The sequence below is a fragment of the Barbus barbus genome (genome assembly GCF_936440315.1).
Source record: "Barbus barbus genome assembly, chromosome: 17".
NCBI lineage: Eukaryota > Metazoa > Chordata > Actinopteri > Cypriniformes > Cyprinidae > Barbus > Barbus barbus.
In genome coordinates, this window is record NC_136745.1 from 8,492,135 (window position 1) to 8,519,897 (window position 27,763).

Consider the following 27,763-nt stretch of genomic DNA (forward strand, 5'->3'; position numbering starts at 1 on the left):
ATTCCAGATTTTCAAAATAGTTGCATCTCAGCCAAATATTGTCCGATCCTAACAAACCATACGTCAATGGAAAGATTATTTATTCAGTAAAAAAATAAATAAATAAAAACATTATGACTGGTTTTGTCGTCCAGGGTAACATATTTGATGTTCCAATTTAAGATAAAAAAATAAAATAATAATCCTGGGATGTTCATGTGGTTTAATCGCGTCTCTGGGCCACAGAGCGCCCCCTGTAGGAAACACACTGCACTCACGTGGCGCCCGATGGTTTCTAGGCAGGTAACTAGGAAGTGAACGCGCTGAAGCTCCTCCTCCCACGTGTTTCCGCAGGAACCGGCGGAAGAGACGGACAGAGAAACCGGCGGACCGGAGAGAGACAGTCAGGTATTTACTGTGGAAAAATGTGTTACATACAGGTTTATATGGGCTTTTAAAGAGGATCTGGAGTACTCGGTTAGTCTTCTTCGACGTGTACCATACTGTTTATACGGTAACTTATTTTAAAGAATACAATAACACCTCCGGGGTAACGTCACGTGTCAGAAATTAGTGCGATACCATGGTAGTTTGTGGTACTTTTAGTTAGTGCGGCCTTGGAGAGCGCAGAGGGTTAAGTCACCGATCCCCGGCGCGCGCTCAGGTGACGTCGGTCCCGGTGCAATAACAGTGTTTACATGAAAGGGATTCGCTGTGACTGATCGTATGATCAAATCATAATCCTACAGCCGCTACGGGCGATCATACCATTAATTTGTAATCATTGCAAGAATACCAAAATCTTGAGCAGGTGTTATTAGACAGCTTAATATCACGCTTTCAGAATCGGCGAATCTGCTGCGGTCGTCCATCACATCTGGAGCGAAGGACCTGAACCAGGAAGTTGGTCACCGGATAACACGGAAACCAGTTACACCGTAACACCGGTATTAACGGCGCTTTCTTTCCGCTGTTGTAGGACTGAAGATGGCAGATGATCCGAGCGCGGCGGATAGAAATGTGGAGATCTGGAAGATCAAGAAACTCATCAAGAGTCTGGAAGCGGCGAGAGGGTGAGAGAGAGAGTTTGTGTGCAAGCGTTTGAACATAAACAGAATAATAAGTGTTTTCATGGTGCGTTAGTTTAGTGGTTGACACATGGACTGGGAACTCAAAGGTTATAGTTTCAAACCCCACGAAGATTAATTTATTATGTGTCAACTCATGTATTTATAAAAAATACGTTTTATACAGTTACATTTTGTATATGTGACCACAAAACCAGTCATATGGGTCTTTTTTTTTATTGAAATTATGCATTCCAATGGTTTGTTAGAATAGGACAATATTTGAAAATCAGGAATCTGAGGGTGCAAAAAAATTAAAATATTAAGAAAATCGCTTTTAAAGTCCAAATGATGTACAAAAATGAAGTTTTGATATGTTTACGGTTGGAAATTTACTGAATATCTTCATGGAACATCATATTTACTTAAAAGAAGTAATTTGCATAAAAGAAAACTTGATCATTTAGACCCATATAATGTAAATATACCTGAGCTACTGGTTTTGTGCTCCAGGGTCACATCATGTAATTCATATCTGGAGCAGAAGGGTTAAAGACATGCACACACACACAGAGTTACATTTAATGTGCTTTTCTTCCTAATCCCTAATGTTTAAGTATGAGCAATAGTAATAGTGATTCCTGCCTTGGTAAACCGTTGTAATGACAGGTTAATCCAGCTGCAGGGCCGGGCAGCTCTCATGATGCTGTCAGATACTTTAGACCTAAAGCAAGTGTACATGGGTCTATTTGAAGAAGAACCGCTGAGAGAGCGTGTAAATGCGTCATCGGCATGGCTTTCATTCTGACAGGTAGTTATGTTGAACGTCACAACAATGCAGACCTTCACTCAAGGGTAACTTCTGTGTATGTGCACATGTGATAAGAGTAAGTAATGCTCACAGGCACATGAAGTCATGTCGAATCCCACATCAGAAACTGAAACTTTGTTTTCATGCTTGCGTGCCGCTGACCTTCACGCCACGTGTGTGTGTGTGTAAATAAAGCAGAGCGTGTTGGTCTGTCTCTGTGTTTTGGCACCAGCGTGACCCTGATAACTCCTCACAGCTCAGTGTGGATGGTGTAAACCCAGAGTTTAGCAGCAGTTTGTGTAATTGTAACTCTGGAAATGCCACTTTTGTCATCTGATAATACTGAGATGTTTGACCCCTTTGTGACTCTCTTCTCTTCTGTTCTAATAACTAGTGAGCTGCCATTATAGGCACCATTATAAGGCATCATACATCCGATAGTTGATTTGTAAAATACAGAGAAGGCAATGCTAGAATGCACTGTGATGAAAAATCTAAGAATGCAAACAAACAGGTGTGTTTTTTTTGTAAGTAAAACAGATTATTGGAGTATGTTTTACAAGAAAATACCATTTCACTCTTTCTATTTAAGTTTCACCTTTAATCCAATGCGTTACTTGCTGATTCTTTGTAATTGGGCCAAGGACAGATAGTGGTTTTTAAGCATCAAAACAATAAAGGTGTAATACAGCTTTGTTTTTTAATATTTTTTTGTACATTTGAATGCGTCTTGTTTAATTTTATTTCTTTTCTGAGCAAAAATAATGACTATTATACAGCCGTACCATGATTTACAGAAGGCGCCAACTAAAATGTCATTCAGTGTAACAATAGATCATATAACAGAAACATATCAGGCATATTTAGATCGAGAATCATTAGATGGCATCAAAAGACATTAAAGTAGACGCTTTAATTGCATTTGATATTCTTGCTATGTATATAAAATCCCTTTTGTGAATTTAATGTGATGCGGACACCAAATTGGGACGTGTTACCTTTAAACCAATTATTTGCTATGTATATACTTTACTATAAATTTCTAAATGAAATTTCACCAATGGAAAGTAGAAGCAACACCATATTTTCCCCAGTTTGTTAATGCACTTATTACACACAAAAAGTAGTAATTAAGAAGTCAAGACTGTAACGTAATGGCAAATAGTGAAAGATTTGAGAAAGAGCTGGTCTATTCATGTCCTTTTATCTCATTGAAAACATTTCATCTGTAAATGTCACATTACAGAAGTAAAGTTGTGTTCAAATGATAACTTAATGTTGGAATTTTCATTTTTTTACTTAAATATTATACGTTTATGATACTTTGTTATTATTTGTGAAATTGACTAGCAGTGAAAATCATTTCTGCACTTTTTTCAGTTATAAAGTACTTAATACATAATTGTACTGATCAAAATTGAACATAATGTTTCTGTTGTTATGCAAATTAAGTATTGGTGACTATGTAGTGTACTAAATCAGTCACCTTCTGAGTTAGGATCCTGCCTTAAAAGGTTGCTTCTAGTAACAGCTTGCTTTATTTTGGACATTTTTCTTTCTGTAATTTGGTTTATTGTCAGTCATTTGTCAGTTTGATGGTTTTATCAAGCTGAATATCAATTCCTATGTCTCAACCAGTAGATAATGTCACTCGAAACGGTCATGTTCAAGGGTTTGAGTCCCAGGGAATGCATGTACTGATATAGAATGTGTTCCTGGACTGCAATGCAAGTCGTTTAGAATAAAAGCATATGCCAAATTCATAATTGTAAATTAATAACATTGGTGTTTGTTTTTCTCTGTCAGTAATGGGACCAGCATGATCTCGCTCATTATTCCTCCTAAAGATCAGATCTCCAGAGTGGCCAAGATGTTAGCGGATGAGTTTGGTACAGCGTCAAACATCAAGAGTCGAGTGAACCGGCTGTCAGTGCTGGGAGCCATTACTTCAGTCCAGCAGAGACTCAAACTCTACAACAAAGGTGTGTGTGTCTTTAGCTCCACAACTGAACACACCTGCATTTTTAAGAAGGCCATTTGAGACAAAAGCCTGTGTTTGACCACTCACACACTGAGTCAATTTATTTGATCATATGAGATTTATGAAAGTAAAAGGCCCTAGCATTGTGCTTTCTAAGAAAAATTAAATGAGGGCTAATGCATACTTAAAATATTTATGATGGAAATTGGTGCTTTTTTTGTTAAAAGTTATATGAAGTCATTATGATCCTCCAAATAGACAATTTGTACTTTCTAAATCCATTTCTAGATAAGTTTGTCTGTTTAAAAAGTAGCTTTGTGTACCTTTTTGGCTGACGTCATGGCACATAGACAGGAAATTCAAAGTAACCAATAGACAATTACAGTGGTGTGAAAAAGTGTTGGCCCCCTTCCTGATTTAAAATTTTTTTGCATGTTTGTCACACTTTAATGTTTCAGATCATCAAACAAATTTAAATATTAATCAAAGATAACACAAGTAAACACAACACAATAGTTTAATATCAGTTAATGCATTAAAGTCTACAGCAGTAATAACAAAAATGATAGATTTGAGTACGATCTGATCAATTCCTGTCCTGCACTGACTTTTATCGCATTAAATATTTAGTTTCAACTGGAAATATGTCACGGTACGGAAGTAAAATGGGTTTCACGCACCGTTGCATGTTGAAGTATTGTTTTTACTCCAGTATTTCTTGTTTGTTCATGTCAACCACATCCAGAGTTCACACTCTTATAGTTGATCGTCAGACTTTAGCAAATATACAGCTGGAGTTTCATCCTGTTTTGGTGTGTGTTTGCAGTGCCCCATAACGGTCTGGTGGTTTACTGCGGCACCATAGTGACAGAAGAAGGCAAAGAGAAGAAAGTCAACATTGACTTTGAGCCGTTCAAACCCATCAACACCTCTCTGTACCTCTGTGATAACAAGTTCCACACCGAGGTACAATCACAGTCCAAATAAAGCCTGTTTCATGAAGCTCATTATACTTGAGATGCTGTATAATCGCCTGTCTTTCTCTAGGCTCTGACGGCGTTATTGTCAGACGACAGTAAGTTTGGATTCATAGTCATTGATGGTAGTGGAGCTCTGTTCGGGACTCTACAGGGAAACACCAGAGAAGTGCTGCACAAATTCACTGTGGACCTGCCCAAAAAACACGGTAAGCACAGCATAACACTTTGATCTGACAGCTGTGTCGAGAGCTCATAGAAAACCAAGATGGTTACAGTGTACTTGGTATTTATCCATCACGTTTCCTAAGGATTATGTCATTAAACTAGTTTCATAATTCATCCGTCTCTTGAGAAATTAGCAGCAAATCCGTGTTAGAGTTGGTAAAGCATGATTCATTTGATTCTAAACTCTCACTTAATAATTAATTTGCATCACTCATCGCTAATTTTTAAAATAATAAAATAAGTAAAATTATCTGTAGTTAAACAGTGCTAATTATTATGTAACATTGGTGTATATAAATTAAAATGATTGTGTATTATTCTCTTATGTGTTTATTTTTTGCAAAATTGCCTTGATTTTTAAAACTAGATATTTTTAACCTTGTTTGTTTTTTCCCTTTGAATTAAATGCATATTGACGTTTTATCATTTTTATCAATGAAGTCCAGTAACAGTGTCGTCTTTCCCCAGTTTTCTCCAGTCTTGGTTTCTTGAATGCCAATTTGTAGAATTAAATGCATTATTAATGTTATATTTGTTTATACGTTAAAATGGTTAAATATTATCCTTTTGTTTAACAATAAACAAACACTTATTTTGAAAAACATGTCTAAACTAGATCATACTATATTTTCTTTCTTGCAAACTTCTTTTTTTTTTTTTTAAATGGTTACTCTTTTAATTTTAGAATAAACACATAAATATTGAAATTGAGTTTTATTTTAACCATGTTGTTCAGTAACAGCGTCATCTTTACCCAGGTTTTCTCTGGTTATTTTATGGGATTAAACCCACATTCATTTCAGTTAACTGATTCCAAATTTTGACTTGGTTCATTTGCATCATTACTCATTTTTCATATAATAACATGTTTTGGTAAACATTTTCTGTAGTTGAATATGGCTGATTATTACATTGTTGTATATGAATTAAAATAATTACATATTACCCTTTTATTTAGTGAAAAACTAAATAAATTTATTTAGAATTATTTTAAACTAGAGACTTTATTTTACTTCTTGCATAAACATTTTAAATTTAGCTTTTTTCTAATTATTACCCTTTAAAGTTTAGAATAAATGCATGGATATTGAAATTGGTACTGGCCTATATGGCTAAAATGAAATTCAGTGTCATCTTTACTCAATAGAATATTATTTTATAGAATTAAATCCATATATATAAATATATGATGATTTTCTCTCTCAGGAAGAGGAGGTCAGTCCGCGCTGCGTTTCGCTCGGTTAAGGATGGAGAAGAGACATAATTACGTGAGGAAGGTGGCAGAGACTTCCGTGCAGCTCTTCGTGTCCAATGATAAAATCAACGTGGCTGGACTGGTGCTGGCTGGATCCGCAGATTTCAAAACAGAGCTCAGCCAATCAGACATGTTCGACCCGGTAAGAGAGAAAGCAGATTGGTTGGTAGTTGTTGGTCTCTGATTAGTTGAATTCACTTTCTCTGAAGTCATAGTTAAGACTAATATGTAGAAATATTAAGAGAACTATGTTTTTCTTTACTTAGTTTATCGTTGGATGTGACCTAATCGCAGTTTGTTTGTGGTTGGCTGAAGTCGGTCTTTCTAACATCAGTTTGTTGTCTCTGATTGGTTGCAGAGGTTACAGGCGAAAGTGTTGAAGCTGGTCGACATCTCTTATGGAGGAGAAAACGGCTTCAATCAGGCCATCGAACTGTCCGCTGAGGTCCTGTCCAATGTCAAATTCATACAGGAGAAAAAATTAATAGGTAAATATTGATTCTCACAAAGATACAATTCTGTATCTTATGAATCTCTAACAAGACCACAGTCTAATTCTGCATTCAGAAATCATTCTATAACCTCACAACTAATAAGCAACACGGACAAAGTTTTGCACATGCAAACCCCTGAGAGTCATCAAATGTAATATCTTATATGTTTAATCTTATACATATGTTATTGATGGTTGGAAGAGTGCATATTGTAGCAACAGAACAGACATTTCAAAATAAGAGTCCCAGTTTATTTTGGGCTTGTTTATAATTAAAAGTCCTGCATTATGCATTAGGTCCTTTTTTATGGTTATTATATTTAATAACAACCATAAAACAATCTTTTTATTGCCTATTGTTAAACCAAATTTTACATTGACCAAATCCATGTAATGATACATTAGTACATTTCAATACATACTCAGGGTTTTTCCTACATTGAACATTTTTTGGCGGCCACCAGAACTAATTTTGGTCCCGCCAAAGCCGTATTTGATCGGTTTGTGTGATTTATGAGTTATGTAAATGACTTCTGCGCTTGTGATAGCGCGCATGTAAACTGAGGGAGAGAGAGCAGAGAGATAAAAGTATCTTTATCTTCTCTGACAAGCAATTACGCACATGCAACTAACATAAAACACACTTTCAGTAAAAGAAAAAAGACTTAACCTTAATAATAATAATACAATATTTAGCCTTAATAATCCACAGTAGCCTCAGGTTATTTATTTGACAATGTGTAGTTAAAATCATTTACTTTAGACTGAGTGAGGTGAAACCAGCCACAAAGCTATTTGTTAGCCAGCTGCTGATTTTATTCAGATGGATGGTAGAAAATTAGACTACTAGTTAAATACAAACTTTTTAATGCTACATTTAAATACTTTTTCAATATTGATATAATTGTAATTATAATTTTGAGGTCTAGCAAAGAAGGATCATATCTTACAAAAATACAAAAGCCGGTTTTATTATATTCCCTGACAGTGGCTGTTTTTTCTTTCATGAATGAATATAATTAAAAATCACAAACTGTTTCTTTGCATTTATTTTAGTTATGGTCAGTATTGGGTTCGCAGATCACGTGGGGAGGGTACTTTGTGTGTGGATGACCGTCAGCCACCACCGAAGACCTTTTTTGACCCTGAAGAACCCTTATACTGTATTTATGTTACTAGTCAAAAGGCTACTTTCATTTGATCAAAAATACAGCATGTTAGAATGATTTCTGAAGGATCATGTGACACTGAAGACTGGAGTAATGATGCTGAAAATACAGCTTTGCATCACAGGAATTATATATTCACATAGAAAACACTATTTTGACACTAAATCAAAGGTTTGACTAGCTTGCTAACCTAAACGGAGCTGAAGGTTAATAACTGTGCTCTGTGTCTCAGGGCGATACTTCGATGAGATCAGTCAGGACACAGGGAAGTATTGTTTTGGTGTGGAGGACACACTGAAGGCGCTGGAAATGGGAGCCGCTGAAACTCTCATTGTCTATGAAAACTTGGAGACGATGAGATATGTCCTGAGATTGCACGGGGCAGAGGTCAACGGCTCCGAGAACGGTACAGAGACATAACATGGACACTTTCATTCTTATTTCCAATTTTATAATAAAATAATTCAATTTAATTAAATCACATCAGAAATTAAAATATGGAAAGGTCTGTTTCTATTTGAAATAATGAAATCTAATTAAATCACATCACAAATTATTATATAAAGACTGTTCCTGTCTTCTGATTGGTCAATCCAGTGTTCCAGTGACAATATAGTAACAGCTATATATATATATATATATTGAGCGATACTATTCTCTATTTACTACAGATTATTTTGCCTTCTGGCTCTGTGTTCGGTGTAAGCAGGAGTGTTAAAGGAATGCAAACGCACTTCCTTACATTCACAGTGTTTGTTTTTACTGTGGGTTGTTGCTTCAACAGATAGTAAGAGATTAGATTGTGTTGAGCGGAAGTGCTTCTGTAATGTCTTCTCACTGCTGTGTGTTTCAGATGAGAAAGTCATTTATTTGACCCCAGAACAAGAGAAGGACAAATCGCACTTCATAGACAAAGAGGTGTGTGTGTGTGTATCTGTGCCAAAGGTTGTCTGCGCTGGGAAAACAAACTATTAAACGTTATTTTTGCCATTACTTTTATAGTTTTTATTCATATTTTAAATGTTATTTTTAGATTCACTTTTTAACAAAAAGTTAAATTTTTAGTAATTTTGTTGTTTTTGGCCTCTTTATTATTATTATTTTTAAAAATATTACCATTTAAGATTTATTTTTTTATTTATTTGATATATTTCAGTTTTAGTTCTTAGTTCTCATTTATTTTCTATGTATTATTAATTAAGTACCTATATTATTTTCTTTGGTTCGTAGGTTTTTTTTGGGGGGGTTGTGTTTATTTTAGTGCTTCAGCTTTTATTTCAGATGGTTCCCAAGACAACATTTCTAATTTGTTTCATCTAAATTGTTTATTTAATTTAATTTCATCTTTACAAATTTGGCTCTTCTACTGCATATGTAGATTTGATTAGAATAACTGGATTGAGTCTTTGTTACTATTTTTTACATTTGGTGCTATTTAAGTAAAACTGATGAGTCAAAGATAATAAGGAATTTCTATTCTTTACTGGAAATGGCAAATTTTACCAAATTTTTCTGTCAGCTGAACCCCTTTTATATAAAATATTTTCTTGAAGTCCCCTTGAAATTAAAAGTTTGTATTTCAATAATTTATATATTTTTATTATTTACAGTGGTGTGAAAAAGTGTTGGCCCCCTTCTTGATTTTTTAATTTTTTTTACATGTTTGTCACACTTTAATGTTTCAGATCATCAAACAAATTTAAATATTAATCAAAGTTAAAACATAATTGTGGTTTATCACACCTGGGTTCAGTTTCTCTAGCCACACCCAGGCCTGATTACTGTCACACCTGTTCACAATCAAGAAATCACTTAAATAGGACCTGCCTGACAAAGTGAAGTAGACCAAAAGATCCTCAAAAGCTACACATCATGTTGAGATCCAAAGAAATTCAGGAACAAATGAGAAAGAAAGTAATTGAGATCTGTCAGTCTGGAAAAGGTTATAAAGCCATTTCTAAAGCTTTGGGACTCCAGCGAACCACAGTGAGAGTCATTATCCACAAATGGAGAAAACGTGGAACAGTGGTGAACCTTCCCAGGAGTGGCCGGCCGACCAAAATTACCCCAAGAGCGCAGCAACGACTCATCCAAGAGGTCACAAAAGACCCCACAACAACATCTAAAGAACTGCAGGCCTCACTTGCCTCAGTTAAGGTCAGTGTTCATGACTCCACCATAAGAAAGAGACTGGACAAAAATGGCCTGCATGGCAGAGTTCCAAGACGAAAACCGCTGCTGAGCAAAACAACATAAAGGCTCGTCTCAGTTTTTCCAGAAAACATCTTGATGATCCCCAAGACTTTTGGGAAAATACTCTGTGGACTGACGAGACAAAAGTTGAACTTTTTGGAAGGTGTGTGTCCCATTACATCTGACGTAAAAGTAACAGCATTTCAGAGAAAGAACATCATACCAACAGTAAAATATGGTGGTGGTAGTGTGATGGTCTGGGGCTGTTTTGCTGCTTCAGGACCTGGAAGACTTGCTGTGATAAATGGAACCATGAATTCAGCTGTCTACCAAAAAATCCTGAAGGACAAGGTCCGGCCATCTGTTCGTGACCTCAAGCTGAAGCGAACTTGGGTTCTGCAGCAGGACAATGATCCAAAACACACCAGTAAATCGACCTCTGAATGGCTGAAGAAAAACAAAATGAAGACTTTGGAGTGGCCTAGTCAAAGTCCTGACCTGAATCCTATTGAGATGCTGTGGCATGACCTTAAAAAGGCAGTTCATGCTCGAAAACCCTCCAATGTGGCTGAATTACAACAATTCTGCCAAGATGAGTGGCCAAAATTCCTCCACAGCGCTGTAACAGACTCATTGCAAGTTATCGCAAACGCTTGATTGCAGTTGTTGCTGCTAAGGGTGGCCCAACCAGTTATTAGGTTTAGGGGGCAAGCACTTTTTTCACACAGGGCCATGTGGGTTTGGATTTTGTTTTCCCTTCATAATAAAAAACTTCATTCAAAAACTGCATGTTGTGTTTACTTGTGTTATCTTTGATTAATATTTAAATTAGTTTGATCTGAAACATTAAAGTGTGACAAACATGCAAAAAAATAAAAAATCAGGAAGGGGGCCAACACTTTTTCACACCAGAATATTGTTTTTTATTTTACATTTTTATGATTTAATGACTTCAGTGAGTGTCAAGCAATGCACTGGTTGCTTGATGATGAAACAGTTGTTTTTTTCCCCCTTTCTTTCTACATGTGTAAAGAAGAGCCACCAATGAAGATATGCAGTAATTTGCAGTGCATTATCATAACACTTTTACACATTTGACAGCCCTGACAGGTTTAATGTTTGATGGTGTGTTTGTTGTGTTGTTGTGCGGCTCAGACGGGTCAGGAACACGAGCTCATCGAGTGCATGCCGCTGCTGGAGTGGTTCGCCAACAGCTATAAGAAGTTTGGAGCGACTCTGGAGATCGTGACGGATAAAAGTCAGGAGGGATCTCAGTTCGTCAAGGGTTTCGGAGGAATCGGAGGTGAGAAGATGCTGAATCTGGATTTGTTCATCAATGAAAAGTTGTTGATATAGAACCGTATATTACTGTTTATTTCTTACCAAATATGTCTCTCTATTAGGTATTTTGCGGTACCGAGTGGATTTCCAGGGGATGGAATACCTGGGAGAAGATGAGGAGTTTTTTGATTTGGATGACTACTAGGTAGTCAAGACTGACCTAGAGAGAAATCAATGAAGATTTGAGGAATCATGGGGGAAAAAAAAGTTATTTCTTACCAAATACTCAAAAACACACAGTTTGAGAAGTGTGTCATCTGTCCTTCAAATGAAGGACAGAACCGTTCATGAATAATTAAACAGCCCAGTTTTTAGAGTTTATTCTCTTCCCCTTTTTGAATTAAAGTGACAGGAACCTTCTGACTGTTTCAACTCGTTTATTTTATTTTTTTGTTTTATTCTCTGTTCCCTGCTCTTCCCCTCCCAAATTTTTCCACCATAAATCCACATCTAGTTTTCTTCCTTTAGTTTTTTTATTATTATTATTATTGGCAATTGCTGCTGCTGTATTTTATGACAGTGTGGTATTTTTTTACATGGGTTTCTGTAATGAATAGGGGAAAACAAAATAAATTTGAAAATTCTAATGTAAGCTACCTTCTGTTGGTGTTTTACTGATGTGTGTTCTGTATATTCTCAAAAAATGGGTTTTATTTCAGCCTTATTTTGTGCTAGAACACTATAGCAAAAACTTTTTTTAACACACCAGTTAAGAAATATAATGATGATTATTAGTAAACTTATTAGAAACAAAAAATTTCAAATCAATGTGAGCTTTTAAAGGTATTTAAAATCAAAAGTGACAGGGGTCTGTGGAGAGTTTAGAGAAAAATAAATATCTAAAAATATTGATTAAAAAGAAACATTTTACTTAAATACAATTAAAAAATAAAATTTGACTAAGAAACATATCTAACATAACTATAGTGATTAAAAAAGACTTTAAAATGTAACGTAAAAGAAGCTGATTTCCCTTTCAAATTTTTAAATATTTTTCAGACATTTCTAATATTTTTCACAATATAAATTGAGATTATTATTATTTTTTTTTTATATAAATGTATATTTGCCTTTTATATTGTAGGGTTAGGGTCCCTGATAATCTCATTTGGGGGTTCATCGCATGATTGAAAACCTCTGATCTAAAACACAGTGTAATAAAGATTTGAAAAAAATGCAAAATACAAACTTTTTTTTTTATGATGGTGATTTTTTATTTTTTTTTTACATTTATTTTTAATTGTTAGACCCTTCAACTAACAATTAATATTAATGTTATAAATTATTTTTGCAAGACTATTGGACTATTAGTAAAGAGGTCCGTGGGTTCATTTGTTGTTTTTTCTCTATTGATGGGGAAAGATCAAACGGCAGAAGGAGCCAATCAACTGAAAGCATGCTTCACTACAACCGCCCCTCATCTCTGTTTGACCAATCAGGGTGTCTGCATTTTGAAATAGAACTGCAGAACCACGTGACCACTGAGCAGCATAAATCCCAAAACCAGATACAACAAAGTCCGACTTCGATCGTGAACTAAATTTGTGCATGTGTATTCTTAGAAGAGTAATATATTACTATAAATGGGGAAGTCGTGGCCTAATGATCTCTATGAAGAATTTCAGTCAGGTTTCAGGCCTCACCATAGCACAGAAACTGCACTTGTTAAAATTACAAATGACTTGCTTCTTGCTTCAGATCAAGGCTGCACCTCATTGCTAGTATTACTTGATCTTAGTGCTGCGTTTGACACTATAGACCATAATATACTCATAGATCGATTACAAAACTATATTGGTATTCAAGGACAGGCTTTAAGATGGTTTAGATCCTACCTGTCCGATCGTTACCACTTTGTTCATTTAAATGGAGAGTCATCTCAATTATCACCAGTAAAGTATGGAGTACCACAAGGATCTGTCCTAGGTCCTCTGCTATTTTCAATTTACATGTTGCCCCTTGGAAATATTATTAGAAAACACGGGATAAGTTTTCATTGTTATGCTGATGATACTCAATTATATATCTCAACAAGACCAGATGAAACTTCTCAACTATCTAAGATAATAGATTGTGTAAAAAGTGTAAAAGATTGGATGACCAAAAATTTCCTCCTATTAAATTCAGACAAGACAGAGATATTACTTATTGGACCAAAAAACAGTACACAGAATCTCGTGGATTATAATTTGCAACTAGACGGATGCACTGTTACGTCCTCTAAAGTAAAAAATCTGGGTGTTATATTAGACAGCAATTTGTCCTTTGAAAATCATATTTCCCATGTTACAAAAACAGCATTCTTCCATCTTAGAAACATTGCCAAGCTTCGAAACATGCTACCTGTTTCTGATGCAGAAAAGCTAGTCCATGCATTCATGACCTCTAGACTGGACTATTGTAATGCACTGTTAGGTGGTTGTCCTGCATCTTCAATAAACAAGCTACAGATAGTCCAAAATGCAGCGGCTAGAGTTCTTACCAGATCAAGAAAATATGATCATATTACACCAATTTTACAGTCTCTGCACTGGCTACCTATTAAGTTCCGTATCATTTACAAAATATTATTACTTGCCTATAAGGCCCTAAATGGTTTAGCTCCTGCGTACCTAACTTGTCTTCTACCACGCTACAATCCAACCCGCTCTCTAAGGTCGCAAAACTCTGGACTTTTGGTAGTACCTAGGATAGCAAAGTCCACTAAAGGAGGTAGAGCTTTTTCACATTTGGCTCCCAAACTCTGGAATAGCCTTCCTGATAACGTTCGGGGTTCAGACACACTCTCTCTGTTTAAATCTAGATTAAAGACACATCTCTTTAGCCAAGCATACACATAATGCATTTTATAATCTTGTACTGTAGTTATATCTGATCAAATGTACATTATTATTATTCTTTAGCTTGGGTTGAACAATTTATTTTTGCTTAGATGGAACAGCAGCTACGCTAATCATGTCTCTGCTTGTCTCTACGTTTCTGCCACGGGATTAACATCCCGTGGTAGCCAGGAATTACAGAACTTCAGTCTGGATCCAACCACTACATGATCTGAGATGACCGAACACCTGAGATGGAGGATCAGCGCCGGGAGATGACGTATGTGTCCCTGATCGTAGGCAGAGGCCAAACGCCTGGATGAACGCCAGAGACAGATCCCCATTGAGGACCCCACCACTTAGACAGCCATCGGAAAAGACAACTGGAACCAGCTGAGCCCATTCAATCTGACTTGCTGCAGTTTGGAACTGAACTGCTGGTTTGTTGGCCAGAGGAGAATTGGCCCCCCGACTGAGCCTGGTTTCTCCCAAGGTTTTTTCTCCATTCTATCACCGATGGAGTTTTGGTTCCTTGCCGCTGTCGCCTCTGGCTTGCTTAGTTGGGGACGCTTCATTTCCAGCGATATCGCCGACCTTATTGCAAAGACACTATTTAAAATTATTGACACATTATTTTCCTTTTGTGATATTGTGCAGTGCTTTGACACAATTTGCATTGTAAAAAGCGCTATATAAATAAAGGTGACTTGACTTGACTTGACTAATGGTTAGAGAGTCGGACTCGTAATCCAAAGGTTGTGGGTTCGAGTCTCGGGCCAGCAGGGATTGTAGGTGGGGGGAGTGAATGTCCAGCGCTCTCTCCACCCTCAATACCACGACTGAGCAAGGCACCAAACCCCCAAACCCCCAACTGCTCCCCAGGTGCCACAGCATAAATGGGTGTGTGTGTGTGTGTGTGCGTGCGTGCGTGCGTGTGTGTGCGTTCACTGCTGTGTGTGTGCACGTTGGATGGGTTAAATGCAGAGCACGGATTCCGAGTATGGGTCATTATACTTGGCAGTATGTCACTTCACTTATTCATTTATTAGAGCTTATGGATTATCAAAAATTAAATTGTGCAATTGTAATGAATTGTTTTTCCTATTATTATGTTCATGGTATATTTTCGATTTTATACTATTGTTTAATTAATTTATTTTTTATTTTTGCTGAACATTTAACCATATCTAATCCTATTTCCAAGTGTTTGCGTTTTTAAATGTAAAGCAAAATTATGAATACTATATAAACAATGCATCATCGTTGTAATGAATTGAAAACACGTGCACTTGTTTTAAGTGTGTCACTGTGGAATAGGACTCTTATTCTGCTCTTATTCTGCTGTAATGTCGGTGTGGCTCTATGTTTTGTAGGCGTGTATTGTTTCTCTCTTCGCTCGGGTTCATCGACGGGTTTCCATTTTCACGGTTGGATTCAACCAGAACAACAATAACATGGATCCGGACATGGAGGACAAAACCCTGGAGCTGATGGTACGTGCGGAGCGGCCTGAATATGTGGCGCTCGCGCTACTGTGGATGTTTATATTGTTGTAATGCAGTATAACGCGGGATAAAAACACAGCGGCGGCCCGAATCCATATCAAGCATTCAGCTGTTATCGTGTTGCGCTATAATATTGATTTCAGTTTTGTCGTTAAACCGACTTTTCGCTCATGATTTGAGGAGTTTATCGCGTATGAATGTCGAGGAATGGTCTGTGTTCGCTGGAGGATCGAACATTGCGGCACCGCTGCGCCACAGATCTATATGTGATTCATATATTAATGCATGATTAACGTTATATATTAAGCAGTCTATGCGCTTCATAAATCACATACACTTTTTTTTTTTTTTGAGCTTTGTAAACAATCCGTGCTCCTTTCATTATTAAACAACATGTAAGTGCTTCATAAATCACAATCTATATGAGTTAAATATATTAAACAATCTATACGCGCTTCATATAGGATACTGAATTATTTATATGGGTTTCATATATCGCATTGTCTGTATGAATATGTAAACAATTTCTCAGCCGTTCTATTCATATCTTTATGAGCTTCATTTATTAATATATATATATACGCTTCATATGCAGTCTAAAATAAAATGTAGACTTTGGATAAATCTAATGCAAATTATAAATATATTTACTTTTCATTTCATCTATTTTCTTCATATATGTGACCCTGGACCACAAAACCAGTCAATTTTGAGAAATATAAAAATCAAAATATTGAGAAAATCGCCTTTAAAGTTGTCCAAATGAATTTCTTAGCAATGCATGTTACTAATCAAAAATTAAGTTTTGATATATTTACGGTAGGAAATTTACAAAATCTCTTCATGGAACATGATCTTTACGTAATACCCTAATGATTTTTAGCATAAAAGAAAAATCAATAATTTTAACCCATGTAGTTTTGGCTATTGCTACAAATATGCGCCTTATGACCGGTTTTGTGGTCCAGGGTCACACATGATAGTCTATATGTGCTTCAAACCGTCTATGTGTCACACATCATATATGCTTAATTTTTCACTCTCTATATTCACTTCCTATCTCACAATACATATGCATTTCATATATCACATACAGTCCATATGTGCTTATGTATAGCTGCTTGGAGAATCTAAGTATATCCAAATATACAGAATCTGTGTGCTCTTCATTTACCTTACACAACATGCCTTTAATTCATTATGTAAACAGCCTTATATGTATTTAATACCACTTATATATCATTACATACAGTTTATGTGCTTCATTTATCACATTCTTCATGTTTATTAGCTATATTATTACTGTCTACATGCATGTGTTACAGAGTCTGTTCATGCTTATTGTCCACTTTGCATAAAAACAAATATTAAATGACTAATTAGTAATGTTTATGTTATTCAAATTTACTAAATTGTCACATGCACTATTATTTCTACACATCTGTGCCCTAATAAGTCATGCAAATGTAAAGGATGCACAAGAGGGTGCAACCAGTTCAGTCTCTCTAGACCTGTCATGATTATGCTAGTCTTCATCTGGGGTCATGTTAGGTTGAGTTTAACAACAGCCTCTCTGTTAAAGGCCAGCTGCCTGGAGACACAGTGCCTGGTTTGTTTTGAATGGGATTTGGAGTTTATTCTTTTATTACTAGTTTTGGATGCAGATTTATGAATGCTCAATATTTGTGTGAGGTCTAGTAAAATTGTAAAACATTAAATGGCCAAATCGTCTTATAATGGAAAGGAATTTAGTTTACACACAAATAAAATTCTGTCATAATTTACTCAGCTTCAAGTTGTTCTAACCTGTATTTCTTTCTTCTGCTGGACACAAACGAAGATATTTTGAAGAATGCGAGTAACCAAAGAGATTCTGGCCCCCATTTTTCCCATACTTCAGAAGTCAGTGGGGACCAGCAACTGCTTGGCTACCAACATTCTTCAAAATATCTTCTGTTATGTTGAAATAAGAAACGCATACATGTTTGAAACAACCTGAAGGTGAGTAAATAATGATTTTACAGTGTCATTACAATAATGAGTTTTAATTTTTAGGTTTGTGAACCAATTTTAACAAATTAGTTCAATGTTTTAATAAATTTAAATAATAATAATAATATTAATAGTTTAAATTAGTCATAATTTATTTAAATTCATATTATATATGTATGCTGATAAATGGATCAAAGTTACTAATAATGTAGGCTAATAATAAAAAAAATGTTTAATTAAAACGAATCATAACATAACCAATTTCAAAACAATAATTATTTAAAAAATAAATAATTTACCATCTTTAAATTTAAGATTTAAACGACCAATTTTGTCGAACTAGCTTAATGTTTTAATAAATGTAAATAATAATATTAATTTAAATAATTAAATCTTTATTAGATGCATTAATTTAAATAAAAATAATTTAAATGGTATAAAAATAAATAATTTACCATCTTTAAATTTGACTTCAGAGAGTGTCATGCACAGCTCAGAGTGTGTAAAGTCTGTTCACATGTCCATACTCTTAACTAGCTCATATTTTAATAAGCTACAGAGAGGGAGGAGCTTATTAGGCCACTCCCTCTTTTCCACTCCGCCTACTCATAATTGTGTTTTTGGTCTGTGTAAAACACTGTCTGCAGGAGTGTGTGTGTGTGTGTGTGTGTGTTGCTCACTGTTGCTCTAATACTGTTTTTTCCCCCTCACTTTCCTCACTGACTCTTCTCTTTTCTCACACGGTTTCACTTGATCCACCCCGCATGTCACTTCCATTATTTGCATGCTTTCTTTCCTTCTTTCTTTCCATATGTTCATTCTTTCTGTCTTGTCCTTTCTATTGTTTGTTATTTTCTTTGTCTTTCATTGTTTTCCTCCTTGGTTTACTGATTATTTTCATTCTGACTTTCTTTTGTGGGTCTTTGTTTGCTCTTTCCTTCTTTTTCTCTATCTGTTTGGCCTGCCGCTCTCTCTCTCTTATGGCATATTCCCATTCTGTTTTTCCCTTGTCTCTCTCTCTCTCTCTCTCTCTCACACAGTGTTCTTTGCCTCGTTCTGTCTGGCTGGGTTGTTCGTCGGTGGCAGAGAGTCTGTGTGCTCTCAGATGCCTGCAGAGCCTCCCGTCTTCCCGGGCCCACAACCAGGTTCTGCTCTCCTATTCTCTCCTCTCTGCTCCTCCTGTCTGTCTGTCTGTCCGTCTCGCGCACTGGTTGTGTGTCTGTGTGTTTGGCTAGATGTGAATTAAATGCGTAGATGTCTTAAGTTTGCTGAGCTGTAATTCAGTCTCTATAATTCAGCCTGTTTTTTTTTTTTTTGTGAGAAAACAGAAGAGGAACTGCTGAAGAGCAGAGCGGCTGTCTGTTTCCCTCTCTCTCTGTCTCTCTCTCTTTCACTGTCTCACACTTGCTCTCTCTCTCTCTCTCTCTCTCTCTCTCTGTCTTTCTGCTTGCCTGTCTGTGTCTGCTTTAGTCTCACCATCTCATGTATGAACTTTTTCCATTGAGACAACAAACATACATTAAAAGTTTATCAAACAGAACGGTTTAATAATAATTTTAATCGGTCCTTAAGTGTCCCTGGTCACGTCCATTTTATTTCAAGAAAGTAAGGATGCATTAAATTGATCGAAAGAGACAGTAAAGACATATTTCTACAAAAAAATATATTTCAAACAAATGCTGTTAAAAAAATATGAAGCATGACTGTTTTCACTGATAATAATGTATTTTGAGCAGTAAATCAGTATATTAGAGTGATTTCTGAAGGATCATGTGATACTAAAGACAGGAGTAATGATGCTGAAAATTTAGCTTTACATCACAGGAATAAATTACATTTTATAATGCATTCTCATAGAAAACTGTTATTTTACAATGTTACTGTTTTTACAGTATTAATAATTCCATTATTTTGGTAGTGATGATTCCAGTCCCATAATGGATTGCGTTGACCTCAGTAAAAAAATAAAATTAAATAAACTCCGAAATGCAGAAGAAGTGAGAGAAGTATTAATTATAACAAAATTTCTAATTCAATTTTTACCAGAAAGTGTAGATAGTTCAGTATATCTAAAAATACAACATTTACGAATGACATCGTTTTCTTTGTGACATTCTATTGCCAAACTCTTGAATTCAGCTGGCAGCTCATAGATGAAACAGACAGTCAATCAGTATTGTTTGTTTGTGGTTAATGTAGTTAGTGGATGATGTTGCTAGTTGATGTGGTTTTTGTGAATTTGAGAAGAACTGACTTCATACATCCATTAAATCCGCCAAAATACCAGCTGATTTAAAGACATCTAAACCTCAAAAATAAAGTGAACATTAGTGAAGAGAAAAGATCCCACTGCACAAACACTCACTTGAATAATTTGTTCTACTACAGAAATGTTCAGACATTTCACTCAAGACACAGTGCATGTCTTTAAGGAGTGGGCTGTGTGTATTTACATCAGGTTTCATCGGTCTGTCTTCATCTTCGTGTTTCACTTTTTGATTTGTCAAAGGTGCCCATACATGTACTTGTGTGTTTTTAACCCTTTGTGTGATTTAAGACGGTTTAACCATTCCAATTAAAACTCCTCCCACTGGTCCTTAAGCTCCTCCCCTCCCACATATGTTCTTTTTGTTAGTTTCAATGGAACTGACAGAAGATTCAAAGTTTGTTTTCACAGACATCACATTAGAAGTTTTTGAGAGAGCTCATTCTGTTTGTTTGTGTTTGCCTTCTCTGTGTGCATGTTAAACTGCTCAAGTTTGGAATGTTTTACCCAGAATGCACCATTCGGACTGATTCTTTAGCTTTCTTTCAGTCAGACACATGTGTAACACCTGTCACTCTCTCTTGTGTGTCTCTCTGTAGAGCATGACGATGATGGAGTCACAGAATAACACAGGTGACGTCTCACCAAAGAAGACAACAGTGTTCAAGGTGTGTGTGAAAAAGAGAGATAACGTAGTTCCAGGCAGCTCTTGACCACATTACATGTCAATATCACTTCGCCAATTGATTTGAGTTACTTCAAAGGTCCTTACAGCAAAAGTACCAAAACACAAAACGACACTGGCCAAACAAATAAATATAGCAAACAAAAGGATGAAAACGACAGATCATGTCCATGTTTTTGCCACAAAAATTACATTTATTGTTTACAGAAAGCACATGCTCTATCTCTCCCGCTCTCTCTCCCTCACAGACAGTTTGCACACACGTTAACATAAGCCCTAATGTTGTTAGCGCTACTCTGACGATTTTATCAGTAGCATAGTTTAACAACTTAAAAACTACATAACTTTCATAAGCGAGGTAACAACAACGGCGCTGTTTGTGAAGAAAATTAACTTAAAGTTTCGCTATAACCAGAGACATTGCTGCCGAACACTATTGAGAGACGCACAGACTCACGGAGAGAATCAGAATCAGAATGAGCTTTATTGCCAGGTATGTTTGCACATATGAGGATTTTGTTTTAGTGACAGTAGCTCCACAGTGCGACAGAATGACAGTGACAGGACAGGACACAGACAGTAAAAATAAAATAAAAAAATGTAAGTTAAATATTAAAATAAAAAACGTAATGTACAAATATATAAAAATGGACAATGTGCTAAATAGCGCAAACACAATATACAAAATAGACAATTCAGTATGTACAGGTATGTTAGGTGCAAATTTGAAATGTAATAAGTGTGTAAAATAAAATAAAATATGATAGTGTTTTGTGTTTCATGTTTATTGTTAAGAGTTCAAGTGTTCATGAGATGGATTGCCTGAGGGAAGAAACTGTTTCTGTGTCTGGTTGTTCTGGTGCTCAGAGCTCTGTAGCGTCGACCAGATGGTAACAGTTCAAAGAGGGAGTGTGCTGGATGTGAGGGGTCCAGAGTGATTTTACTAGTCCTTTTGCTCACTCTGGATAAGTACAGTTCTTGGAGAGTGGGGAGGGTTGTACCAATGATTCGCTCAGCAGTCAGCACGACCCTCCGTAGTCTTCTGAGGTCAGATTTGGTAGCTGAGCTGAACCAGACAGTTATTGAAGTGCAGAGGATGGATTCAATGATGGAGGAGTAGAACTGTTTCAGCAGCTCCTGGGGCAGGTTGAACTTCCTCAGCTGGCGAAGAAAGTACAACCTCTGATGGGCCTTTTTCACAATAGAGGCAATGTGAGTGTCCAACTTCAGGTCCTGAGAGATGGTGCTGCTCAGGAATCTGAATGACTCCACTGCAGTCACAGTGCTGTTCATGATGGTGAGTGGGGGGAGTGCAGGGGGGTTTCTCCTGAAGTCCACGATCATCTCCACAGTTTTGAGCGTGTTAAGCTCCAGGTTGTTAAGACTGCACCAGACAGCTAGCTCCTTAACCTCCTGTCTGTAAGCAGACTCGTCACCATCCTGGATGAGGCCAATCAGTGTGGTGTCGTCTGCGAACTTCAGGAGCTTGACAGAGGGGTCTTTAGATGTGCAGTCGTTGGTGTAGAGGGAGAAGAGCAATGGGAAGAGTACGCAGCCCTGAGGAGCTCCAGTGCTGATGGTGCGGGTGCTGGATGTGAATTTTCCCAGCCTCACTAGCTGCTTCCTGTCTGTCAGGAAGCTGTTGATCCACTGACAGACAGAGGTGGGGACGGAGAGCTGAGTTAGTTTGGGCAGGAGGAGGTCTGGAATGATACTGTTAAAGGCCGAGCTGAAGTCCACAAACAGGATCCTCACATAAGTCCGTCGTCGTCTGTCTAGGTGTTGCAGTGTGTAATGCAGTCCCATTTTGACTGCATCGTCCACAGACCTGTTTGCTCTGTAGGCAAACTAGAGGGGGTCCAGTAAGGGTCTGGTGATTGTCCTTCCGATAAGCCAAAACCAGTTTTTTAAAAACTTAGTTATTAACGGTATTAACTGCATTATATTAGTCTGATATCAACGGCTCAAGTCTCCATTACTAGGTTTAAAACGATGTTTTGGAATTAGCAACGGAGGCATTGGATGAGATGCCGCTTTGTGTCGTGGCCGCATCACCACCTCGGGTGTGCATATTATTTTTCTAATAATTCAACGTCCCGTCGTCAGTTATTCCTTGCATAAATTACTGCTTACATGACTAGTTTTAATAGTTGACCCAGTAGCAGTGTTATTTTACTATCATTGCTTCTATTAATAGTTTGATATTTTAGTTTTTATCTTCATATTTAGTTTTATTTTTAATTTTAGTTGAAATTTATTAATTTAGTTGTTTTTGTCATTTTCATTATTTTCATTTTAAAAAATTTTTTTAGCTTTTTTTTTTTATAACTATTTTAGTACTTCATATTAAACTAAATGAAAATGAGAAATTAAGCAGCTAGCTGAAATAATTTTTCTTTTTTCACCTAATGTTAATATTATTTAAATTATTTTTTACTTTTAGTTGACTTTGACCCTGCCATGTTGGGTTAAATGGTTCATCTTACATGAGATGTTTTGTTGCGTTACGTATTTCTTTTTAAAATGACATTGATTGTTTGGAAATTTCAAGACAGTAAAACCATTGCATATCATTTTCCTGTTATTAATCCCTGATATTATATATTTGTTGAATATGTGACTGACCACATGAGAAACTCTGGTTTAAAGTGTGAAGCAGTGTTATTTCAGCATCATTGAGATACTATTATAGTTTTTATTATATGTTAGATTATCTTTTTATATTTTATGCTCATTTTAAATTTAGTTAAACTTTTAATTTAGTTTTTTTAATATGGCTGTAGTTCATATTATTATTTATTATTAATATTTATTTTTTTTTATTTCAATTTTAGTTAGTACATGAAGCTAAACTAAATTAAAATGAGAAATGTTGCCTTGGGAACTAGCTGCAATAAAATGTATTTTTAATAAGTATGTGTCTTTTTTCTATTTTATGTCTTGTCGTCTGTGTATTCAGTTCGGGAATGGTTCAGTAGCGGGTTCGAGGAAGAGGATGTCGCAGGGGAACTTCGAGAAAGAGAAAGATCTGTGCATCCAGCTGTTTGATCAGTGGTCCGAATCGGATCAGGTGGAGTTTGTGGAGCATCTGATCTCACGCATGTGTCACTACCAGCACGGCCATATAAACTCGTACCTTAAACCCATGTTACAGAGAGACTTCATCACCACGTTGCCAGGTAACTAACTCGCATGTAAGCACACGTACTTCAAGCCTTGGCTATAACAAATCCTCCTACTCCAATACATGCTTTAGCAGAATCTGAAATGTGAGCGTTGGCACGTGGCCAGAGCCGCCCACTTACATCACTTACACACACATCTGACAACATGTACCACAGTTTGTTTTTAATGCTAGTTTTTTTAATGCTAGTTTTTTATGTGTGTGTGTATATATATATATATATATATATATATATATATATATATATATATATATTAGGGCTGTCAACGTTAACGCGTGCAATTAATCAACATTTTTTTTTAACGCGTTAATATTTTTTTACACAAATGAATCGTTTGATAAGGTTTGACCCCAACTTCTTGCCATCATCGCAGCGCGGAAGGTAATCTATCATTGTGTGATAAGGGTACAGCGAACCAGTGTTGCCAGGTTTGTGGTTGTCCCTCACAATTGGGCTATTTTGAAAAAGCAGTCGTGGGAAAAATTACAGAGCTGTGGGTTGTGTTTTTTTGGGCTACTTTTATAATGTACCGCGGCCGCCCAAAGTGTATATAGACAAATAAAAATGAAAATGGATCCTTTTACTAATTTGTATTATACTTTGAATGTATACCTGGCAACTTAAGAACTGAGAGGTGGTTGTAACATCACAAAATTTGAGTTTCAGCCAGAGCATACATGTTTAAGGAACACTCAACTTTTTTTGAAAATGGGCTCATTAACTCCCCTAGAGTTAAACAGTTTAGTTTTACCGTTTTCCAATCCATTCAGCTGATCTCTGGGTCTGGCAGTAGCACTTTTAGTGACAACACCTGTATGCTTGGGATCATTGCAGTTCCCTTTTTTCCTCCACATTTTTGCTTTCCCGTCACTTAGATAAAGGTTCATCTTTGTCTCATCGGTCCATAAACGCAGTTCCAGAACTCTTCTGGCTCACCTTTGTGCTTTTTTAGAGGCAAACTCTAATCTTGCCTTTCTATTTTTGGTGCTGGTCAGAGGTTTGCATCTTGCTGTGTAGCATCTGTAATTCTGTGTCAAAGTCTCCTGAGGACAGTAGATTGTCAGAGCATCACCCCAGCTTTCTGGAAGTTGTTGGTGATTTTACAGACACGTCTTTTAGGATTCATTTTCACAGCTTTTATGATTTGTCTGTCATCAACTACTGTTGTTTTCTCAGCCGATCAGGTCGTTTTTGGTTGCTGGTGGTTTCCAAACTCTTGATTTCTCCATGCCCTTTGTTTTTGCTAGAGCTCTAACTGGCTTCCTCTTTGCTTTTAGCATCCAAATTGCTTGCTTTTCTCTCAAAGTCAGCTCCCTCGTCTTCATCCTGGTTTGTGTGTGTCATCATCGAATGCAAGATTCAGAATACAGAAGTAATGGATATAACTGATACGACACATTCCCTGCTTTTAATATCTGAAGAATTAATTCAACAGGACACAGCCGATCACTTAGAAAGACCTGAGAGGCAACTGTTACAATACTTATGCTCACATCAGATAGAGGGATGAAACTCTAAAAGTACTGAACTTCTTAGCTGGTAAAACATCTATGTGTTGAAACGGCTAATAATAAAATGTGACATTCTGTAGTTTTGTCTCATATTCATCTTTTAATCATATTTGTAAATGTCTTGACTCCACAGCCAGCAGAACAATTTTGTCTTTACTGTTCCAATACTTATGGAAGGCACTGTGTACACATAGTATCTCACAAAAGTGAGTACACCCCTCACATTTCAGCAAAAATTTCAGTATATCTTCTCAAGGGACAATACTGCACAAATGAAACTTAGATATATTTTAGAGTATTCAATGTGCAGCTTGTATAGAAGTACAAATTTACTGTCCTGTAAATATAACTCAACATATAACCATTATTGTCCAAATAACTGGCAACAAAAATGAGTACACCCTAAGTGAACATGTCAAAACTGTGTCCAAAGTGTCAATATTTTGTAGGGGCATCATTGTTATCTAGCACTGCTTTAATCCTCCTGAAATAAATGAAAACAGCTATAGGCTATACCGTTATCAGCATATGTTGAAGTAGATTCGTCTCTCTTTGTCTCTGAGAGAGTAAGCGGCGTCAGATGCCGAAAGCTCCGTCATTCCGTTTTTATTTTCACTTTCTGCTTATAGTGAATTGTCTGAGATTAAGACGTTTCTCTTCATTTATTTTGCAAATTATAATTTTTTTCCATCTAGATGTGAAAATACTAAATATTATTACATGTTATATATATATATTGTATACATATATATATAACCTGTTTTCTTTTCATTGTGAGTGTATACAAATAAAAGCAGACCTTTATACAGTGATTATTAATAAGACAATAAGTGTTTAAAGTTGATTCTGCTGGTATAAGGAATAGGGTTGGGAATCGAAAATCGATTCTAGAATCGGATACTAAAGGTCAGGAATCGGATACTTGTTGTCAAATTAAAATTTTGATTCCACCTATCGATTCCTGTGCGCTTTATATATATATATAAATAATGTAATAACTGAACATGCTGCAAGAGAGGTGTCACCACCAACATGACAAAGCACTTTAATTTAATTGATCATTAAAGATCGTGAACACGATTCACACACCAGCGTGATTCTATTCCTAAATTACAATGATTCCTCCGTGCAGCATACGATGACATCAGTGTGATTTGAACATTTAAATCTGCGTTCGCGCTAGCGCTGACCTGAAGAGAGCAGCTGTCATCTGTCACGAATGAAACGGCTTCAGTCTTTTCAACTACAGTATCATTATTTCTGTTACAAACATTCAAATCACAGAAGTACTGGGATAAAAGTTTATAGTTCAGATATAAACTCTGATGTGTATGGTAGCGATTAAAATAAGAGTAAATCACCTTTTCAATGTAATTTGATACTTCAAATTAAGATTTATCGATTACATTGTTACGCCAGTAGGTGGCGAAAAGGGGCTGTTAAAATGCATTTATCTTTGAATCATACAAGAGATTCGTTCAAGAACGCTGATTCATCCTGTAATGAACCAAGTACATCTTGAGTGAGTCATTAATCACATGTAATTTATGAATGAATGATTCAATGTTTTTTCTTCAGAATCATGAGAGAACCACAACTTCCACTGGGAAAGAAAACAAAATCAATTTACCCAGAATCATGCAGTTCTATTTTGCACACAAACAGCTCTTAAAGAGTCCATGTAGCCTTTTTTTGTTTGTGGTATTCAGATCCAATAAATGGTTTGCAAAAAAGAGACACAGGATAAATGTTTGATATCATTATTTAATCACCTGGGAATCGAAAATAATCGGAATCGATAAGCCGAATCGGAATCGACATTGATAACATTCAAACGATACCCAACCCTAATAAGGAAACGGTTGAAGTGATCGCGCCGGAGCGCGTGCACGCACGCATACAAACAACAAAAAAACACACACACACATCAGTTCCAGCTTTGCTAACTTGACAGCGCAGTTGGTACTTTATCAAAATAAAATACAGTGACCCAAACATCAGCGCACTCGCCTCTGTGTCACCATTGGAACGCGACTGAAGTACAAAGCCTATCATTTACATAATAAATAAAAGTTTAGCCTTCAGATTTTACATCGCAAATATGGAAATATTATGGAATATTTGGATTTGTGACTGAGAGCAGTAGGATACACGAGCACAAAGCCCCATTTCGCAAACAGTTGAGTGCACGAGCCTTTAAAGTATACTCCTTTGTCAGTCTATGTTAGAGACAGGTTCAGAATCAGCACATGGTAATTGTCTAGTGGGCTTTGTTTTCAAATGCGCAACTCTAAGGCTAGAAGGGA

At 36.3% G+C, this 27,763-nt stretch overlaps 2 protein-coding genes across 10 annotated transcripts in view; both read left to right on the top strand.

The window, feature by feature from the left end:
- Positions 1-237: 237 nt before the first annotated feature.
- Positions 238-12,086, top strand: LOC306883746 (eukaryotic peptide chain release factor subunit 1-like). 6 transcript variants are annotated; one of them, XR_013785380.1, is made up of 12 exons: positions 238-387; positions 959-1,052; positions 3,664-3,839; positions 4,665-4,804; positions 4,886-5,024; positions 6,250-6,440; positions 6,657-6,786; positions 8,193-8,366; positions 8,814-8,878; positions 11,187-11,210; positions 11,309-11,456; positions 11,557-12,086. XR_013785380.1 is itself a non-coding variant. In XM_079439194.1 (11 exons), exons 2-11 carry the CDS (start codon positions 967-969, stop codon positions 11,637-11,639), a joined length of 1,332 nt encoding a protein of 443 aa, XP_079295320.1. In that variant the 5' UTR covers positions 238-387; positions 959-966; the 3' UTR covers positions 11,640-12,086. The 6 variants fall into 6 exon arrangements, 3 of the variants coding, with proteins under 3 accessions (XP_079295320.1, XP_079295321.1, XP_079295322.1); XR_013785381.1 differs by having other exon boundaries at positions 355-456; XM_079439194.1 differs by lacking the exon at positions 11,187-11,210.
- Positions 12,087-15,575: 3,489 nt separating this feature from the next.
- LOC306882909 (F-box and WD repeat domain-containing 11-A) overlaps positions 15,576-27,763 on the top strand; it is a 28,093-nt gene continuing 15,905 nt past the window's right edge. The window contains exons 1-4 of one of the 4 annotated variants that reach the window (XM_079437906.1): positions 15,729-15,806; positions 18,851-18,955; positions 20,676-20,744; positions 23,721-23,940. In XM_079437906.1, the coding sequence (XP_079294032.1) occupies positions 15,768-15,806; positions 18,851-18,955; positions 20,676-20,744; positions 23,721-23,940 (433 nt within the window). In that variant the 5' untranslated portion in view covers positions 15,729-15,767. Of the gene's footprint in view, positions 15,807-18,850; positions 18,956-20,675; positions 20,745-23,720; positions 23,941-27,763 lie in introns of all 4 variants that reach the window. The other 3 variants (XM_079437903.1, XM_079437905.1, XM_079437904.1) reach the window with 3 other exon arrangements.